This window comes from Pantherophis guttatus, chromosome 3 (assembly GCF_059756535.1).
Source record: "Pantherophis guttatus breed Tessera chromosome 3, ASM5975653v1, whole genome shotgun sequence".
Classification (NCBI taxonomy): Eukaryota; Metazoa; Chordata; class Lepidosauria; order Squamata; family Colubridae; genus Pantherophis; species Pantherophis guttatus.
The window spans coordinates 66,896,783-66,913,630 of NC_142065.1; the positions used below are offsets into that span (position 1 = coordinate 66,896,783).

Sequence of the window (16,848 nt, forward strand, 5' to 3'; positions counted from 1 at the left end):
AATATAACACATTTAGAAACAAGGACTATGGAACTTACTAAGAACTGCATATAGAGTTATAGCTTTGACAAGATTTTCTCATACAGATAACATTAGTCTTTTCAAGGGAAAAGACTAAGTTTCTCATAGACATAGATAACATCAGTCTTTCCAGTGAAGTTTATAAGGCAATTGATCAAGCACTAACAGTCAAAATATTAGTCAAATTGGCACATATTATTTTAGGATTAACCCTAGATATGTATTTTGGTGTGTTCAGCTGTGAGGAAGCTTTGTTTGTGGAATTAAGATCATAGCTTTTTAAAAATTACTTTATACTATAAAACCTGCTATTATTAAAAACAACTTCTTTAGTATTTATGAATTTTACTTCCCAAATTCCAAGGCATGTCATCCAGTTTAAATTATTCTCCCCTCTCATCTGTTGTGAAATAATTTATAGCTTTAAAGAACCATCACCAAAAGAGGGAAAAGAGATTCGTATTTGTTGGAAGATTAATAGAATGGTTTTATTGGACAACAGGCATAGTCCTAAATACTTATGAACAGAGAGCATTTTTTAAAATCAAAGAGATAACAAACAGAAACGTGACAAATTGAAGGCTGCTTTTAAAAACAGTTTCTTCCAAAAGGTTATAAATAATATTTCCTTAAGAAAAGAACATGTAATTGTGAAATGGCCAGTTAATACTTTTAAAAAAGCTAATTCTACAAGTACGTAGATACAGAATAACTACTTTTTTTCCGCTTGTTAAAATTGTATCAGTAGCTCTTTGTAGAGCAAACTATACAAGTTTAAAGTCAGATTAGATAGCAGCTCTTTTTTTCTACCACAGGGGGTCACTGAGATGTCTCTTGTATTCCAGTTAAAAGCAGGGGTAGGCAAAAGTAGATTAGAATCTACCAATAGATCACTAAATTATTTGCAATAGATTGTCAAGCATTTCTGGTGCCCAGTTTTTTTCTAATAATACCACCTCCATAAATTATGCCTTTAAGAGGAAGACAATTCTTAGTTGAAATAAATCTCTGAATGTGGAAGCCTTTGTATCTTTCCCATCCATCCAACATTTGTTAGTAACCTAGGAATATAAATTTGATGTTCTTAGGGGAAAAAATGTACCCACCTGGGAATTAGAACACCAGGAATCTTATGGCACCCTAAAGACCAATAGTTTTATTATAATAGGAGTACCACAATACTTTTAAAATGGGTGTTACAGTATGTGAAGATCAAAGAAGATTTTCTCACTCCTCGCTTCAGTAGAATTTTAACATTCAACTAAAAGTTGATTCTGTATATGCCTGATTTACAAGTATCTTTTTTTTTGTATGTCTACTCAGCAGTAAGCCCCATTGAATTTAATAATTTAGAACTTGTTCCTAAATTGTGTGTAGAATTGAAATCTAAATGATAGTAATCAAAAGAGAGTAAGGATTACTGGTGCTTTCTTAAATAAGATCAACCCTTTCTTTTGTTCCAGAAATAAACATTAAAAAAATTATATACTTTATTACAAATGGAAAAAAAACTCAAAAGTTGCTAAAAAATCTCTTATTTACAAACAATACTGGGTGGAACCCAAATGAACATAAAAAATAACTTACAAAGTCATGAAGTAGTTTTACTTGACATTAATCAGTTGTCATAAAATAAAAAATATATATGTACATACACAACTCAGACAGGCAGTATAGCTCAGTTTCTGTTGTTAGCTTCCCCAAAACACCCTCCCTATTTTTGTTTTTGTTTTTTTTTTAAAAAAAAAAGGAGTACTAAGAGAAAGCCATCTACAGTATCTACTGCAGTTTAACTTTTAATACTGAATGATCATTTAATATTAGGTCCATGCAAGTCTTGGTCAATGTTAAAAAAAAGAGAGAGAAAAAGAAAGACGAACACAAGGCATCCATGCCTTATCTGAGCTGGAACAGCTCAGCTGTTTTGCTGAGTTGTTCTGTCAACTGATACGCCACCACCTCACCCAGAAGGCACACCAGTATCTCCACACATGCATTTGACTCGGGGGTGGCAGTCTTCGGAATCAATGCCTTTCGGCCTTTTCTTTCCACCCACCACAAGTGTGTGTGGGTGGAGGGGCTCTGCCTCCCAAACACTTTCCTCTCCTTAATTTCTCCCCATCATCCTAAAGTTACTTTTTAGTCTTTTCAAAAAGTTTGCAACTGCTGTGTGAGCATTAGCTGGCATCCACTATTGACGTGATTCATGACCTTCTGCTTCAGCTGTGCAACCTGCTCTCGCAGCATGTTGGCAGTAGACGCGAGTTCTGAGTTCTGGGCTTTCAAAGTTTTTACTTTTTCTTCCAACCTGGCAATCCGCTCCAACTTCCTTTTCCGGCACTTGGAGGCTGCAATTCGATTTCTCATGCGCTTCCTCTCTGCCTTGATCCTTTCTTGGGATTCCATGTCAATAGGGGACAGGGGAGGAGTCTCCCCTGGCATTTCTGGGACAGTCTGAGGCTCTTCTTTCAGAGCTTGGAGGCGCGGATGCTGCACTGGCATCTGGGGGTTCATATGATGCTGTGGAGGAAAGCCCAGATTGTTTGCATTGTAGGAAGGCACTGTATTGAGTGCGCTAGGATTGAAGTTACTGAGATTAGCATAGACAGGCGGCTCGCTGTGCATGTTAGCATTGAAGCCACTGTTACCAGCCATGGAAGAGACAGGGGCCATGCCGGAGTTCGTAGGCGGAGCAGCAGAGGTAACACTCGGCATGGTGTTTTGATTGTGTAGTTCTGCGAGTGCCCTGACAAAGCCTTCAGCGAAACCTTCTTGCTCATCGGTAACATTTTTGGGACAGAGGAACTGGGTTGGGGTCGGAGTGGTAGTGATCAGTCCATTGCCTGACTGAATAATCAGTCTTTCCAGTTCAGGAGAAGCCAGCTTGAGGAGGCCAACATCTGGAGAGGTCAGGATATCAGCATTTTTGTTCCTCAAGTGGGGCTTGAGGTTACTGGAAGGGTCAGCCAGATTGAGAGTCATGTTCTGCTTCAGAACTTTGGGATTATTGTATCCATAAGCACCACTTTCTGGCTGCACAAAGGTAGCATTGATGGCATCGTCGTAGAATGTAGGTTCCATCTTTGCAGTCATAGAATACAGTCCACAAGTTTGTTCACCTATAGCCCAAAAAACAGACCTAGGAAAGGAAGCCGGTTTGTTACAACTTAAAGAAGTTCACAGCTGCCACAGTTACTAAGTAGGAACAGTTCTTATAACAACACTCTTTCAACAAGGAAGACACAGTTCAAAAGTGATCAATTAAAGTCTTACTTTTTTGCAACAAGGCATTGATTCGAGTCCCCAGTTTGGCTAGAAAAAAGTCAGACTCGAACAAACACAGTTTCACCTCAAAGACCCAGCATGCGCATCACTTCCCGACTGTGACTGTTGGGAGGGGATGGGGGAGGAAGACCCAAATAAAAGTTATTTTTCAAATTCAGAATCCCTTTCTCAGTCCAAGGTAGGAATAATGCTGCCGACACCTTCGGGGGGCCTCTTTATCGCTCCGGGCAAGGATGGAATCCAGAAACTTTTTGAGTCCTTTTTTTTTTTCCCTCCTCCGCCCCTTCGCGCTCCTCGTGGGAGTGTCCTGGGTCGGTCTGGAGCGTTTCCGAGTTTCAAACCCACTTGTCTAAGTCCTCTCCTTTCTCGCAGCGGCTGTCATAAAGCAGATCACCTCAAAGTCCCAGCCAGAAAAGCAAAGGGGGGGGAAAAAAGTTGCCACAAGTAGATCGCCCCGCTTCTTGTTCACAGAAGAGGAGGGGGGTGGTTGGTGGGGAAAAAAAGAAGAGATTCCCACGCTCGGCAACTTCGGGATCCAGACGAGAAGAGCTGAAGCGGTCCAGGAGGCAAAGCACTCGGGCGCTCCAAAAGGAAAGGATGCCGGGGCAAGTTCAGCTTTCGCGCTCCGGCTGTGGGGGATAGCAGCGACCCCGACTCGACTTTGTAACAAGGGAGCGCCGGCTCGCTCTCTTGAGCGTCAGTTTCTCAGGAATAGCCGCCCGGGTCCTGGTGGCGTCTGGAGCTGAAACTGGCCCTGCTGTGGCCGCTGGGGCTTCTTTTTCTCCTCCTCCTGCCGGACAGGAGCGCTGCCACCGTCGCTTCTCCCGCCGCCACTCAATCCCACTCTGAGCTCTTTCCCAGCGTGGAGCACAACACTTATCAGAGAGCAGTAACCCACTAAAAATAGCCCATGATGTCACCCCGGGGCCTTCCCATTGGCTACCGTCGCCTCTCAGGGGGAGGAGGGCGGTTGGGCCAGCCTGTTGCAAAGGCGCCCATCTCCATGGTCACCCCACCCCGATTAGTTTGCCGGCCCCTTTTCGCAAGGCATTGTGGGATGAGGTAATGCCTGAGCTCCGTGCAGGGCATTGTGGGCTGACGTATTGTTTTTGAATATCTGGTTACCCGCTTAAGCGCTCTAGCGGGGTTGGAGGAACCGGACAAGGAGGAGGGGGAAGGTGTCCTGCAACGGGACATACCAAGCTTGAAGAGGAAAAGAGGGGGGACGGCGCTCCGAAGGGCCAACTTCAAGATAAGAAGGCGCACTGGAGGGAGAAGCGACCTTCCCCGCCCGCGAAGAAAGCGATGATGTTTTGTTCTTGCTTTTCCCGGAAGAATGTCGCCTGATTCTAAGGCAGGCGGCCAATCAGGAGTCGAAGGACTGAAAAGTAGCTTTCTAATTCCCCCCCTCTCTCCCCCCTCCCTCTCCATCTCACCTCTTTCAATGCCCGGGAATAGAGTCCTCAGTGCGGACTCTCGGGTTGAGACAGAGCAGAGGAGGCGGGGGAGGGGTGTGATGGGCTGACGCTCACGTGATCCTCATCCCCCCCCACCCGCCTCTCGCGCCCTCCTCTCCGCCCCCGAGAATCCTGTTGCTCAGCAAAGCGCTTCCCGGGAGGGGGAAACGCGGGGGCGGGAGGGAGAGGTTCGTTGCCGCAGTTTGTTGGTGTTCCCGTGGCTGGGAAGCGAGTCCCGCTGACATCAAAGGCGGTCTCTTCCGAGTCCAGCGCTGCGGTGACCACCGGGCATTTTACGAGTCGGAGGGACTCCCTTTGGAAGCCGCGAACCTTCCCCTCAGAGAGCCAGGGAGACCCTCGCGAGGGCTGAGGGAAAAGCTTTTTATACCCGCGCGCCGCCCTCCTCCTCCGCGCTTTTTCTGAGGCAAACTTTCCGTAGCCCCCCGGCTGAGGGGTGCCGAACTTGAAAACCAAAAAGACGCTTCTTCGGGATCGTTGTCCCACCCTGTCCGCGGAGAGAAAAGCGGACGGTGGTCTATATTTCTTTAAAAAGGAGGAGGAGACGCCGAGACCCTTCGGTGCCTACTAGAACCACAGCGCAAGAGGGATTTTTTTTTTTTTAAGAAAGTTCATTTACTTATTAGTGATGTCCCGTCTTTAATATTTTAACATCTCTTCTCCCGCTTTAATCTTCAAAAATAAAAATAAAGTCACGTTTGAGTCAATTCCCGCCAGGAACTCCAGACTTTTTCTCTGGGTGCTCTTTCTGGTTAGATGGGAGTTTTGGTTTTTTGGTCCTCTGGTGGCGAGGAGTCAACCGGAGTCTTGTGAGGCGAGGTGGGATAAGGAGAAGGGGAAGGCTTCCCGCATTAGCGGCGGGGTCTGCGGGCAAACGGCGGCTTCCTACTAAACGGGCTGTGATCGCCAACAGTCGCAACACGTTTGACTGCTATCCTGGTGTTTTAACCCTGCCGCTCCCAATTTAAGGAACTGAATTAATCCGACACTCTAAACAAGCCGATCCTAAAACGCACCTCGCGAAAGCGAAGTTCCAACTTCTTTAGGAGTTTTCACTTGTGGGCAACTATGGCTCCTTCGCGACCTGTGGACTTCAACTCCCAGAATTCCTGAGCTAGCCATGCTAGCTCAGGAATTCTGGGAGTTGAAGTCCACGGGTCGTAAAGTTGCCCATCCCTCTCTGGTTTAAGTTCACAAGCAAGTGAAAGCTATGATGAGCTCTCCAGGAGTGGAGTTGGGAAAAAGCAAGTAGCCAGGAAGTCCTAAAATTTTGGCTTCCAGGATCTAGAATGGAATGTGGGAGGGCTGTGTTCAAAGAAAGCTCTACCTGGTACTTGAAATGGTTTCAAGTTGCACCCACAACTGCAGGGATAAACAAATAAACAAACAAAGAGTTGCTTCCTAACTTTTGAAAAGAAGGCGTTCTGATGTTAAAACCCACCTCTGAACATATAATTGGAGATTAAGCAGACATGCGTCTACTATAAAAACAGTAGTAACAAAGTATCAAATTGGGTGGCTTTTGAGTTGATTTAATAAAAGGATATTTTTAAATGATACTTTTTGGATTTTTTTAAAAGAGTTAAGGAATTTATTTATTTCATTTATATGCTACCCATCTCAAAGCAACTCTGGGTTTGCAACAATTAATTTTTTTTATTCCCGAACAGAGAGTAACCCTTCTCAACATCATGAAACTTACTGAGGTACTTAGGATTGCTCTGCTTCTCTGCAGTCAGCAGTGTCTTCAGGTATCAAGTGCCATTAAACATACACATTTAAAAAGGATAAAATGTGAGATTAGCGTGAAAGAAGATTACCAATTATGGGATGTTTGCAGCATTGCTGCTATAAGTCTCACTAGCCTCCAGTGCCAGATCAAGAAAGTTGGGCAATGGTTCAGAAATGAACAATGGGATATCACTATGTCTCCTCTCCTGGAAAACACTCTAATACAGGACAATGATAGACTGTGCTACTGGGTAACTGCCAGAACTAGCCAAATCTAAGAAAACAGAAGTAAACCTGTCTGTCTTGTCTTGTTTTGGGTAGCACAGAACTGTTAGAACTATCCAATAACCTATTTTCTTGATAGCCTTGTGTAGCTGTTGTCTGAAAACACTGCAAGAACCAGACCCCCTACTTGCTATTTCTGCTGTTATTGCTGCAGATGCTTAATTCAACAATTCAGTCTTCCTTGCTGAGACCCACAATCCCAGAACCATCGCTTCATTTTAAGAAAGCATTGCTTTCAGTAGTCCCTGCCTTCACCCTTGAGTTCGCTGGGCTAGCCAGCACATTCATGGGATCCTTAATTCATCCTGAAAATTATCCAAAGACTTACCAGAAAAGGGAACAAGTTGTTCCAAGATTGACCTCAAGAAGTTTGTAGCTAAAATCATGAATACAGATACATTGCATTTTGAACTTGTGATGGATCTTTATCCATATCTAGTCACCTGTATTTAGGCAGCTGTTAAGCAATAGGCAAATGGATTTCCCATAATGTTGTCACGGGACAAGATAGACTGAGCTTGATGTGCCTCTGCTCCTATACTTGTATTTCCATCACCTAAGGTAAAAATATTCTGCATTCTTATAGTAAGACTGCAGGCAATCATGTCAGTTCTCGACAAGATATCTGATGCTGGAATTTTCACTACCAACAATATCCCCTATAATGAAATGTCAATTTGTGAGAGCTGGCGTAGATTATCAAACTACACCTGCTTGGCTGCCTTTTGCAGGTTAGCTCCATTCTCAGTATCTGTGAGCCCATGTCTGAGATTTCATAGCCAGCTGTCCATGAGAATCATGGCCCTTTATTACCTCTGTGTGAAGCAAACAATGTTCTACTGGGTCCTAAAGCCTGGAGGATACTGTCAGTAGCAGAAAATGCCTTCTCCTTCCCCAGTAAGTGGAAGGGGTTAACAGGCTGTTTCAAGGTGTGTGAAGAGAATGCTTGTTACTATCAGGTCCTGTTGCTGGCAGCAACCCCAACAGGTCTTCCCTGTATATCTGTTACAGAGTGGGCACCACCTAGCTTCTGAATATGGTATGTCAGAATTCTAGATTTGAGACCAAGCAGCTGGAGAATGCTGAAATCTAATATCTTCACAATGCCAAATGGCATGTCCAGAGCCACCCTCTGGGTAATAACAGGTGTGACCTCTAATGACTTTTGGCTATCCTACTTTTCAAATTCTGACTACTGCTTGACTTAGCCTTAGGGCACTATGTTCTGCATTGAAGTAAATGTCTTGCCGTTGTTGACAGCACAGATTTTCTATTACTACTATTAGTTGCAATAAAGCTTGTATGTTGCTTATGGTAGGTATCCCCAATATCACAAGTCCTTGTTCTTGCTAATCCGTATTTTGAAATGGATGTAGACAGTGGATCAACAAAAACAAGCTTGAAACATTTCTACATGACTGCTTCAGGCCCACATCGCCCTTCAGTAGTGGCAGAATGTCTACTGATGTTTCACCCAGAATTTCACCTTCATACAACTGATGTTCCAAACTAAAAATATTTTAAAGGCTTTAAAAAAGAAGTGTTTTGCAAACTTACAAATAGCCCAAATGGATGAACCATGTTTCCGATGAGAAGTATCTACAGGTATAGTGAAAAAAAATTAAGATGGCAGCCATTATAGTATGATTGATGCATATAACAACAGCTGGAACTTTGATTTCACTTTGTTGTGGCTGTCATCTTTACTTTTTTTAACCACACTTTGCGGACACCTCTGACGCCAGCTTTGGTTGATAGCAATAGCAATAGCACTTAGACTTATAAACTGCTTTCCAGTGCTTTCCAGCCCTCTCTAAACTATTTCACAGTCAACATATTGTCCCCAACAATCTGGATCCTCTTTTTACCAACCTTAGAAGGATGGAAGGTTGGGTCAACCTTGAGTTAGTGAGACTTGAACTGCCAGCAGCCGGCAGTCAGCAGAAATAGCCTGCAGTACTGCATTCTAACCACTGTGCCACCTTAGCTGTTCTTTTAAAAAATCTGATATCATCTAATAATTGGTCCACTTTTGGCAAGATTAAACACAGTTTTAGAATACCATTAAAGCATTGCCTAAAAGAAGCTGACTGTGATCTAGTCAGGCTTTCTTTAATGCATTCACAAAAAATATTTATGAGAAAAGGAAGCAACTTTTGACAGATGGTTAGACTCTCAAATCTAGCCATTGGACAAAGTCTGCCTTCTCCAGCCCCAGCCTCATCTCAAATTAAGAAGCAGTGGATGTTTTCCCACTGACTGGTAATATTTGCTGGGGCAGATTTTAAAAAAACAAAACAAAGCAAGGGAATCAAGCAATGGCTGCTTTTAAAGTGTCCTATAAACTGCAAATGAAGACTTAGCATCAGAATGGCTATTGAGGGCAGCACACATTTTATGTCAGCTAGTTTTCTATCACCTCAAGATCTGGCAAGTAGATAATTTTACTTCAGTTCTCTGAAAATGACCAAAGCATGGGCATCTGGAATAAACCACAATACCCCCCACCAGCACAAATGACAAAAATGATGGTGTTACAATATGATTTACAGCTTTTTACACATGTCCTGATGTTGGCAAAGTATAATGGTCACAGGGTTTGAGATCATAATACACACCTTATTTGATCCCTTGCCCAAATCAACAGCAAATACTATGCTGATTATACCGTAAATACTGAAGAGAATGGATACTTCTCTTAATTAGAGATATAGAAAGATAGATGTAGGAGGACACTACAGTTGTTTTGTCATCAAATATAACACTGCAAAATTTATTCCCATTTCCCCCACATTTCTTCTTGTATTAAAGAGCTTCTTCCACTTCTCTTTAAATAGGCCACTGGTTTGACCAATTTAGGGCTTTCCTTATGTTATTTATGACAAGATTTGAAAAAGTGGCTTCTCTTCTTTCTTCTGTTACCATGAATTAATTAATGGACTGGTGGTTAGAAATTAGATGGTTGGATGAGATTGTGGAAATTTAAATTCAAACAATCACTTAACCATGAAGCTCAACAAGTGAATAAATGTGCAGCAGCAGTTAAGAGCAGGTCACCACCAACAAATGAAATATCATTTGCTAGCAAAACTACCTCCCAGTCAAAAAGTACCATCCTTCTCTACAAGATGATCACCCTAGGAGGAATGAGACTGACCAAATTCCCCCTGGGAATTTCCAGTTCCAAAGAATGGAATCACCTTCTGAGTATGCCTATCTCTAGTCCCACCTAGTATTTGGAATACAATTCTTGGCATGTTAATATTAAATAGTATTAATTGATCATTTGATCCCCCAAATACTATACATTACATTACAGCTAGATATCTAGATTCAGTAGTATTGAGCATCCATGTAAGATCCTATTCTGCATGTGTAAAAAAGGCAACATTTAAGTTTCATCCTTGAACCTTCTGGGGCTAGGCTCATGATATGAGGGTGTGTGCCTTCTTGCATTCCTAATAGAGACATTTATTGCCATACCTGGGGTGAAGCTCTATTAGTTGGAGTGTCACCAGACTAAGGTGACCTGAGTACAAATATGCATTTGGTGACAAAGCTCACTAACTGATCTTTGGTCAATCACTGTCATCCTAACCTTTCTCAGAGTCATTATAAAACTAAAGTAGCAAAAAGTCTGTCAGATACCTTGAGCCATTGGGAAATAAAATGTGTTATTAGTGAAGCAAGCAATATTCCAGCTGTAGAGTACGGTAGCTGGAGCAGTAGAGAGGCAAAGTGCATAGTATTGGAGGAAAGAATAGATGAATGTGTTAGTGATTTCGATTTGATGTTTTTCAGCTGCTTTGTATTTCAACTTTTATAATGTTTATAATTGTTTTTATTTTATTTTAATTGTTTTCTACCCAGTCACTTGATGAGATGAGCAGCAGTATAGTTTCGATCAATCCATCAATAGATAAGATGAACATTCAACTCTGTAAGTTTTTAATAAATAGCAGGGTAGCCTAACTCTGGTATTGCTTTCAGGAACAAATACAATATTCTTATAAGTGTTTATCCAGTTGATAAACATACAATATAGTATCAGACTTTTAAGAGTGAGATGTACTTTTACGAACATGGTGGCTTGGTGGATGAGAAACAGGTTTGGACAAAGTACAGTAGAAAAGCTGCTTAATTCTTTTCATTTTATTTCTATTTCAAAAAAGGGTGGTAAAAGTTATTACCTGGAGTTACCGGTAATTCCTCTTATCAGTTTAGCAATAGGAAATTGTTGAGTACATATTCATATGACCTCTGCATCTTTTATTTTCTCTATGTATGATGACAATCTTAAGAGACTTTTGATTTGATGTAATGAATTGCAATTTTTAACTTTCCTCCTGCCACCAGCTTCACAGTGATTGTTACAGAAGGCCAAGTGCAAAGTCAGAAAATCAAGCTACTTATATCTGCACACAGTTGAGATGCTTACTAGTTTTTCAATCAAGCCAAGCTTCTTTTTTTCTTGATGACAAGATATCTTTGGAGTTTGTTATATTTAGAGCATGTCATTCATCATTCACTTTTCCTCTTTTTCCCCCATAAATATTTATGTAATAAGAGGACCTAGACTTCCGTTCTTTCACAAATGTACTGTTGCAGCATAGCTGTGGTTCATAGCAGGGTGTTCCAGTTTTTCTAGAGATAAGAGGTAGATCTTTAGCTATGGCACATACCCTTCAGACCATTAATCATACTAATTGGTACTTATTTGGAAGCTCTGCTAAAAAAAACCCTTTGTTTTCTGATCTCAACTTTCACACAGCTGCCTAAATTGCCAAAAAGGTTTAATCTTGTTATAATCATATTGTATACTGTCAGGATTTGGTCAACATAGCAGTCTTTTCAATAACTCTAAGGTAACTTTATAGATTTAAAAGCTGACTTGGGATGAATGCTTCAAAATTCAACCTTTTAGAGAGCTCATAAAAACTTAAATAATTCTTAATCAGATATTCATTAGTGATTCCTGGTTTTGCTGATGCCTCCAAGTAAATATTGTAGGCACATATGCATACATAAAATATAATGGCACAATCCTCTAATTCAATTTTATGTCATGCTTTTGCTCTGTTCTTTTACTGTCTGCTGCATATTAGCTGAAAACTGTAATTGGGAAATGATCCTTTTTAGGCATAGAAGAAAATGGGTAGATAATGGAAAGTCAGCAAAAGTACAATTACTTTGGGTGAAGAAAGGGAATTACAAACAATAGGAAAAAAATAGCCAGTACTGTATATGCCATTGATTGAAAGAAAACCCAAGATGCACCTGATCAATGATATGTAAGGATGTAGTTGGGTATGTGATCAAAGAGAAAAGAAGCAATTCAGATAAGTCCACGAACCTATGTGGATCTTGGAACCAGAGAGCTGTTTAAGACCCCCCTTCCCAAAGTCTAAGGCCTCTTAAATGATACAAGTTTTTCCAGATCTCCCTTCTGATAATGTCCCGGGGGATAGATACCCCCAGGAATTGGTTTATTATAAGGTCGGTCATAGGATAATTGTTCCCTGCATTCAAACAGATTCCAGAGCAGAGTAGTAAAAAAAGATTATACTTAAGGGGCTTCAGTAAGAGGCAAGAAGGGAGGAACAAATGATGGCTCATGTATAACATCATCATTTAAATACCATGACTTACGTACTTGCATTTGTCAGCCATACCTGGTAGACCAGACAGGAAACAACCAGTTAAATTAATTCTACTTTATTGTAAAGTTACAGTAATAGAATCTTGCAAGTCTGAAAGTACAATTCTCCTGCCACTTCCTTTAAAGCCTGAGAAACTAGGGAGGGTCACTTCTGAGCCTCTTGTCTCATCCACTATTTCTCCAGGCTACGCTATTTCTTATCTGACCATTCCCTAGGCAGTATCTCTTCACCCTATCTTCCAAAGTCTTTTCCACATACTATTACACATTGGGCACTGTGATGCAAGCTTTTAACCATGGCATTTACATGATTATGTCATTGAGCGAGTGTCATCATCTTGGTGTCATTGCGGTTTGTTATGAACATTGTTGAACATATTGCAATTAACGAGAAAGTAACATATCATTCCTTTATAATAAAAAAATGATCTCAGCTAATGCTCTGTGGTTGCTTTTTTAAACTGTTCGAGGTTAGGCTTGATGAACTACAAATAAATATTTTTGTGAAACATCCTTTTGGTATCAAAACATTGAGGGAGGAAGGGAGAGAAAGGAAGGAAAGAAGGAAAGAAAGAAGACTGTTCAAGTTGACATTTCATACTGTGGCAGCAGCTGTCAGAGTAATAGGATTTTTGACAATCGGGAAGGAAGAAGAGTGTGAAGCCAAAAAGAGAGACGGAAGTAAAGCTCTGCCAATTCAGGGAATGCATTGTAATGTGCAACCAAAGGAAATCCTAATAGTGCTGTGAACCTCCTGACTCTGGTGAACACAGGAAGTTGCTTTATGCAGTGTGAGAGCATTGGGCCATCTCATTTCGTACTGTTTACATTGACCAGCAGTGTCTTACTGTTTTGCAAGGGACTTCCCCTTCTCAAACTGGAAATGCTAGGGTTTGAACCTCAGGCCTCTTGCATCCTATTGTTTGTTTATATCATTTTCCTGTTTGTAGCGTGCACCACAATTTATTTAGCGCGGAAAAGCAGGATATAAATTATTAACAGTATATTTTTTGTTAAGCAGCAGCAGTTCAAACACTAGTTTCCTTGTAGGCCTTGGGTTTTTCAGTGTTTTCTTTCTTTCTTCATAATAAAAATCAGCTTTTGGTTATACAATATACATTCCCTCTATGCCTTCAGTTTATATAAGGATACAGTGGCATAGATCTCATAGATATATGTTCAAGATTATAGCCAATTGATTGACAACTTCTTAAAAGTGTTATGCATTCTGCATTTACCCATAAGGGAAAAAATGATAGGATTTTCTCTCAATTTGAATATTTTAGATAAAGTGCTTGTTTTAATTGGTCATGTTTGTATACTTCGGATCAACTGATTATAAAAGTACTTACATTCTAATGTATGCTGAATGATGCATATCTACAAATAACATAAAGCAAAGCTACCTATTCCATGACTAAATTTAATTAACAAGAAACAAACAACTGCCAGGGTTCTTGACTTACATTTATATTCATTTAGCAACCATTCTAAGTTACAATGGCAGTGAAAAAAGTGACTGATGACCAGTCCTCACACTTATGACTATCACGCCATCCTCACAGTCATATGAGCAAAATTTGGGCACTTGGCAACCAGCATGCATTTACAACAGTTGCAGCATCCTGGGGCCATCATTTGTGATCTTCCTGGCTGGCTTCTGACAAGCAAAGTCAAAGAGAAAGCTAGATTCATGTTATTCACTTAACAAATGCAATGATTTGCTTAACAACCCTGGCATAAAAGACTGTAATATCAGGCACAGCTCATTTAACAATTCCCTTACTTAGCAACATAAATTCTGGAACCAATTGTAAATCGGGGACAGGTAGTCCTTGACATATGGCTACAATGAGTCAATACAATACAGTGAAAAAGAATCATAAGTCACTTGTAACTTTGGTCACTGAATGAATGGTTGTAAATTGAGGGGTACCCGTATTCCACTTATCTAAATGATGTAGCAACTTGCACCTACTCATTGTACAGTGGTTCTATTTCATTGGCTTGTAGAACCAATGCAGATTTTGCTAACCTGGCTTCTTGCAGATATATTAGGACTGCAATTCTCAAATTCATCACAAGAAGTAAATTAGGAAAGATTTACATGCACCCTCCCTCCTTTCATTTTGCAATGAAACTCTACTGGGCTGTACACGCTTAAGATGGAGATACTGATTTTGCTTCTGTATGTTCTTGCTTTTCTGGTACATTAGACATCTGAAAAATATAATAACTTTCTTTAACTAAGCAAAATATTCTAAATTCCTTTAGTTTAGAGAATGCCCAGAATTTTATCTGAATACATCCGAAGATGTGTGAGACTGGGGAAAAAATAGTCTAGAAAATGAATGATGTATGGAATGCAGAGTTTTAAGCATTGCCAAGGTGTAATTAAAAAAAATAATTCAGCTTTTTAAAAATATAATTTTTATTGAAAGTTTTAAAAACAAGTAAACAAAAAAAGTAAAAATCAATACGATCTAAAGTGGAATAAGAACGAAAAAAGGAAGAAATACCAGGGAAAGCTAAAATGAAAAAAGAAAAAAGGTAGAAAAAATAAAAAAAGATGCAAGAACCAGCATTTGGTCTTCTTTACAAAAGTTACAACTACAATTGTAAATTTACTTCTTTTCTAAAGAATCATGCTTCTTTTTCCTATAATCTATCCTATCTAACCGTCAGAATCACAGAGTTCATTTTTTTCTGTTCATGGAAAAAAACTCCATAAGGAATTACCAGTCAGCAATAAACAGGTATTATCTTCTCTCTGATTAGCCAGGTCAATTTGGCCATTTTAACAAGTTCTATCACTTTCAATAATACTTTCATTATAGGTATTGCCAAATCTTTCCATCTTTTTGCATATAGCAATTTCTCTGCGGTTATCATATATCTGAAAAGTTTCATGACTTTTTCTCCAACTCTTTATCAATCCCAAGAAAATTCCTGATTTTAGTGGTATAATTTTTACAAACCTCCAAATCAATATATTTGCAAGTTTCTTTTTTGCACAACCATCAAGCATGATAAAATGACCTTATTGTTTACATTTCCAACGTAGATTTGAAGTACCTTTATAGTCTAAGTAATTTTTCTGATGTCATATATCTATGGTACATCATTTTTTTTAAAAAAAAATTCAATAGTTTCAACCACGTATTTTCCCATTGTTCCATCTGTATATTGTAACCAAAATTCTGAGCTGATTTTATACATTTTCAAGTTTCAAATTTCAGTAAGTTTATATATTTTAGTAATCACATGTTCATTTGTTCATTTTAAGTCAATCTGAGAAATTTTTGTCTTTGAATCTTTTTGATAACTGTAAATAAAAAAGATTGACAATTATGCCCCTCTGCCATCAGTTGCTTTCTTGATTTTATTTTGTATTTCCCTTGACAGAATTGAATCCCACAGTATGTAAACCATTTGTTTTGTGTATTATTTCTCATCTATAAAATGCTTATGTCAAGAACCAAAAAGATGCTCTTTCCAACGACAATTTTATTTTTCTTTTTAACTTCATCCTATGTCTTAACAAAATTACTCTGATATAACATATAATTCATATTTGTCATGGGGATAACCAAATATTTTACTTTTTTCTCAATCTTAAAACCTGTTTTCATCAATTCTGCTTGAACCTCTATTTCCACGTTTTTATTGTCTTAAAACCTTAAAATCTGCTAGTGTAGCAAATTCTTTTAATTTTTCTATTAATATTTCTATTCCCTCTAGGGGTGTCAAACTGGCGGCCCACGGGCTGGAAATGTAATGCCCAGGCCACGCCCACTCCAGCTCCGCAAAGGGGAAAAATGTTACAATAAGTCATGTGACAGCAACATGACACAGCGAGTTTGACACACGTGCTCTAGTGGATCCTTCAAAACGAACACCAAATCAGCAGGAAATGCCCTTAATTTTTTTTTTAATCTTTACTCCCACAATTTTTTCATTTTGCCTTGTATCTGCATTCAATATTTCAAGAACTGAAATAAACAGGAGACAATAGACATCTCTATTTTTTGGTATCACATGGGGTTTTGTTAGATTTCCATTGACATTACTGTATTTATGCTTTCTATGAAGTGCAAGTCAAACTTATTTAATAAAATTATTTCCAAAATTATATCTTCAAAACTTTAAACAGGAAGGCCCAATTCAAACTGTCAATTCTTTAATCTAGCTTTTAACCGGTTTAAACTAGCTAAGCTCTTGAGAAGTTTAAACATATATGTGGAAAAATAGATAATAATAGGGTTCACCCTGGTTCCATTTTGTGATGTTGGTAGATGTTTTTGTTTTCCCTTTTCTGGATCTCTTGCATAAAGTGCAAGAAGGAAAATGTTTGGTCAGCAAGTCAAACATAAATGTTTAGGGTGTGTGTAT

The 16,848-nt window shown here is 39.6% G+C and overlaps 1 protein-coding gene and 1 long non-coding RNA gene across 2 annotated transcripts; one reads left to right on the forward strand and one right to left on the reverse strand.

Annotated features, from left to right (window-relative positions):
- Nucleotides 1–483: 483 nt before the first annotated feature.
- Nucleotides 484–5,496, reverse strand: JUN (Jun proto-oncogene, AP-1 transcription factor subunit). Its single transcript, XM_034415194.3, has one exon. It carries the CDS (start codon nt 3,112–3,114, stop codon nt 2,170–2,172), a length of 945 nt encoding a protein of 314 aa, XP_034271085.1. The 5' UTR covers nt 3,115–5,496; the 3' UTR covers nt 484–2,169.
- Nucleotides 5,497–7,671: 2,175 nt separating this feature from the next.
- LOC117664294 (uncharacterized) lies at nt 7,672–16,268 on the forward strand. The gene is made up of 3 exons (XR_004590983.2): nt 7,672–7,943; nt 10,668–10,737; nt 16,198–16,268. It is a non-coding gene; the product is annotated as an uncharacterized LOC117664294 (long non-coding RNA).
- The last annotated feature ends 580 nt before the right edge of the window (nt 16,269–16,848 follow it).

Bases quoted from the DNA above. Each gene is read 5' to 3' on its own strand.
- JUN (XM_034415194.3), bottom strand. From the start codon at position 3,114: ATGACTGCAAAGATGGAACCTACATTCTACGACGATGCCATCAATGCT.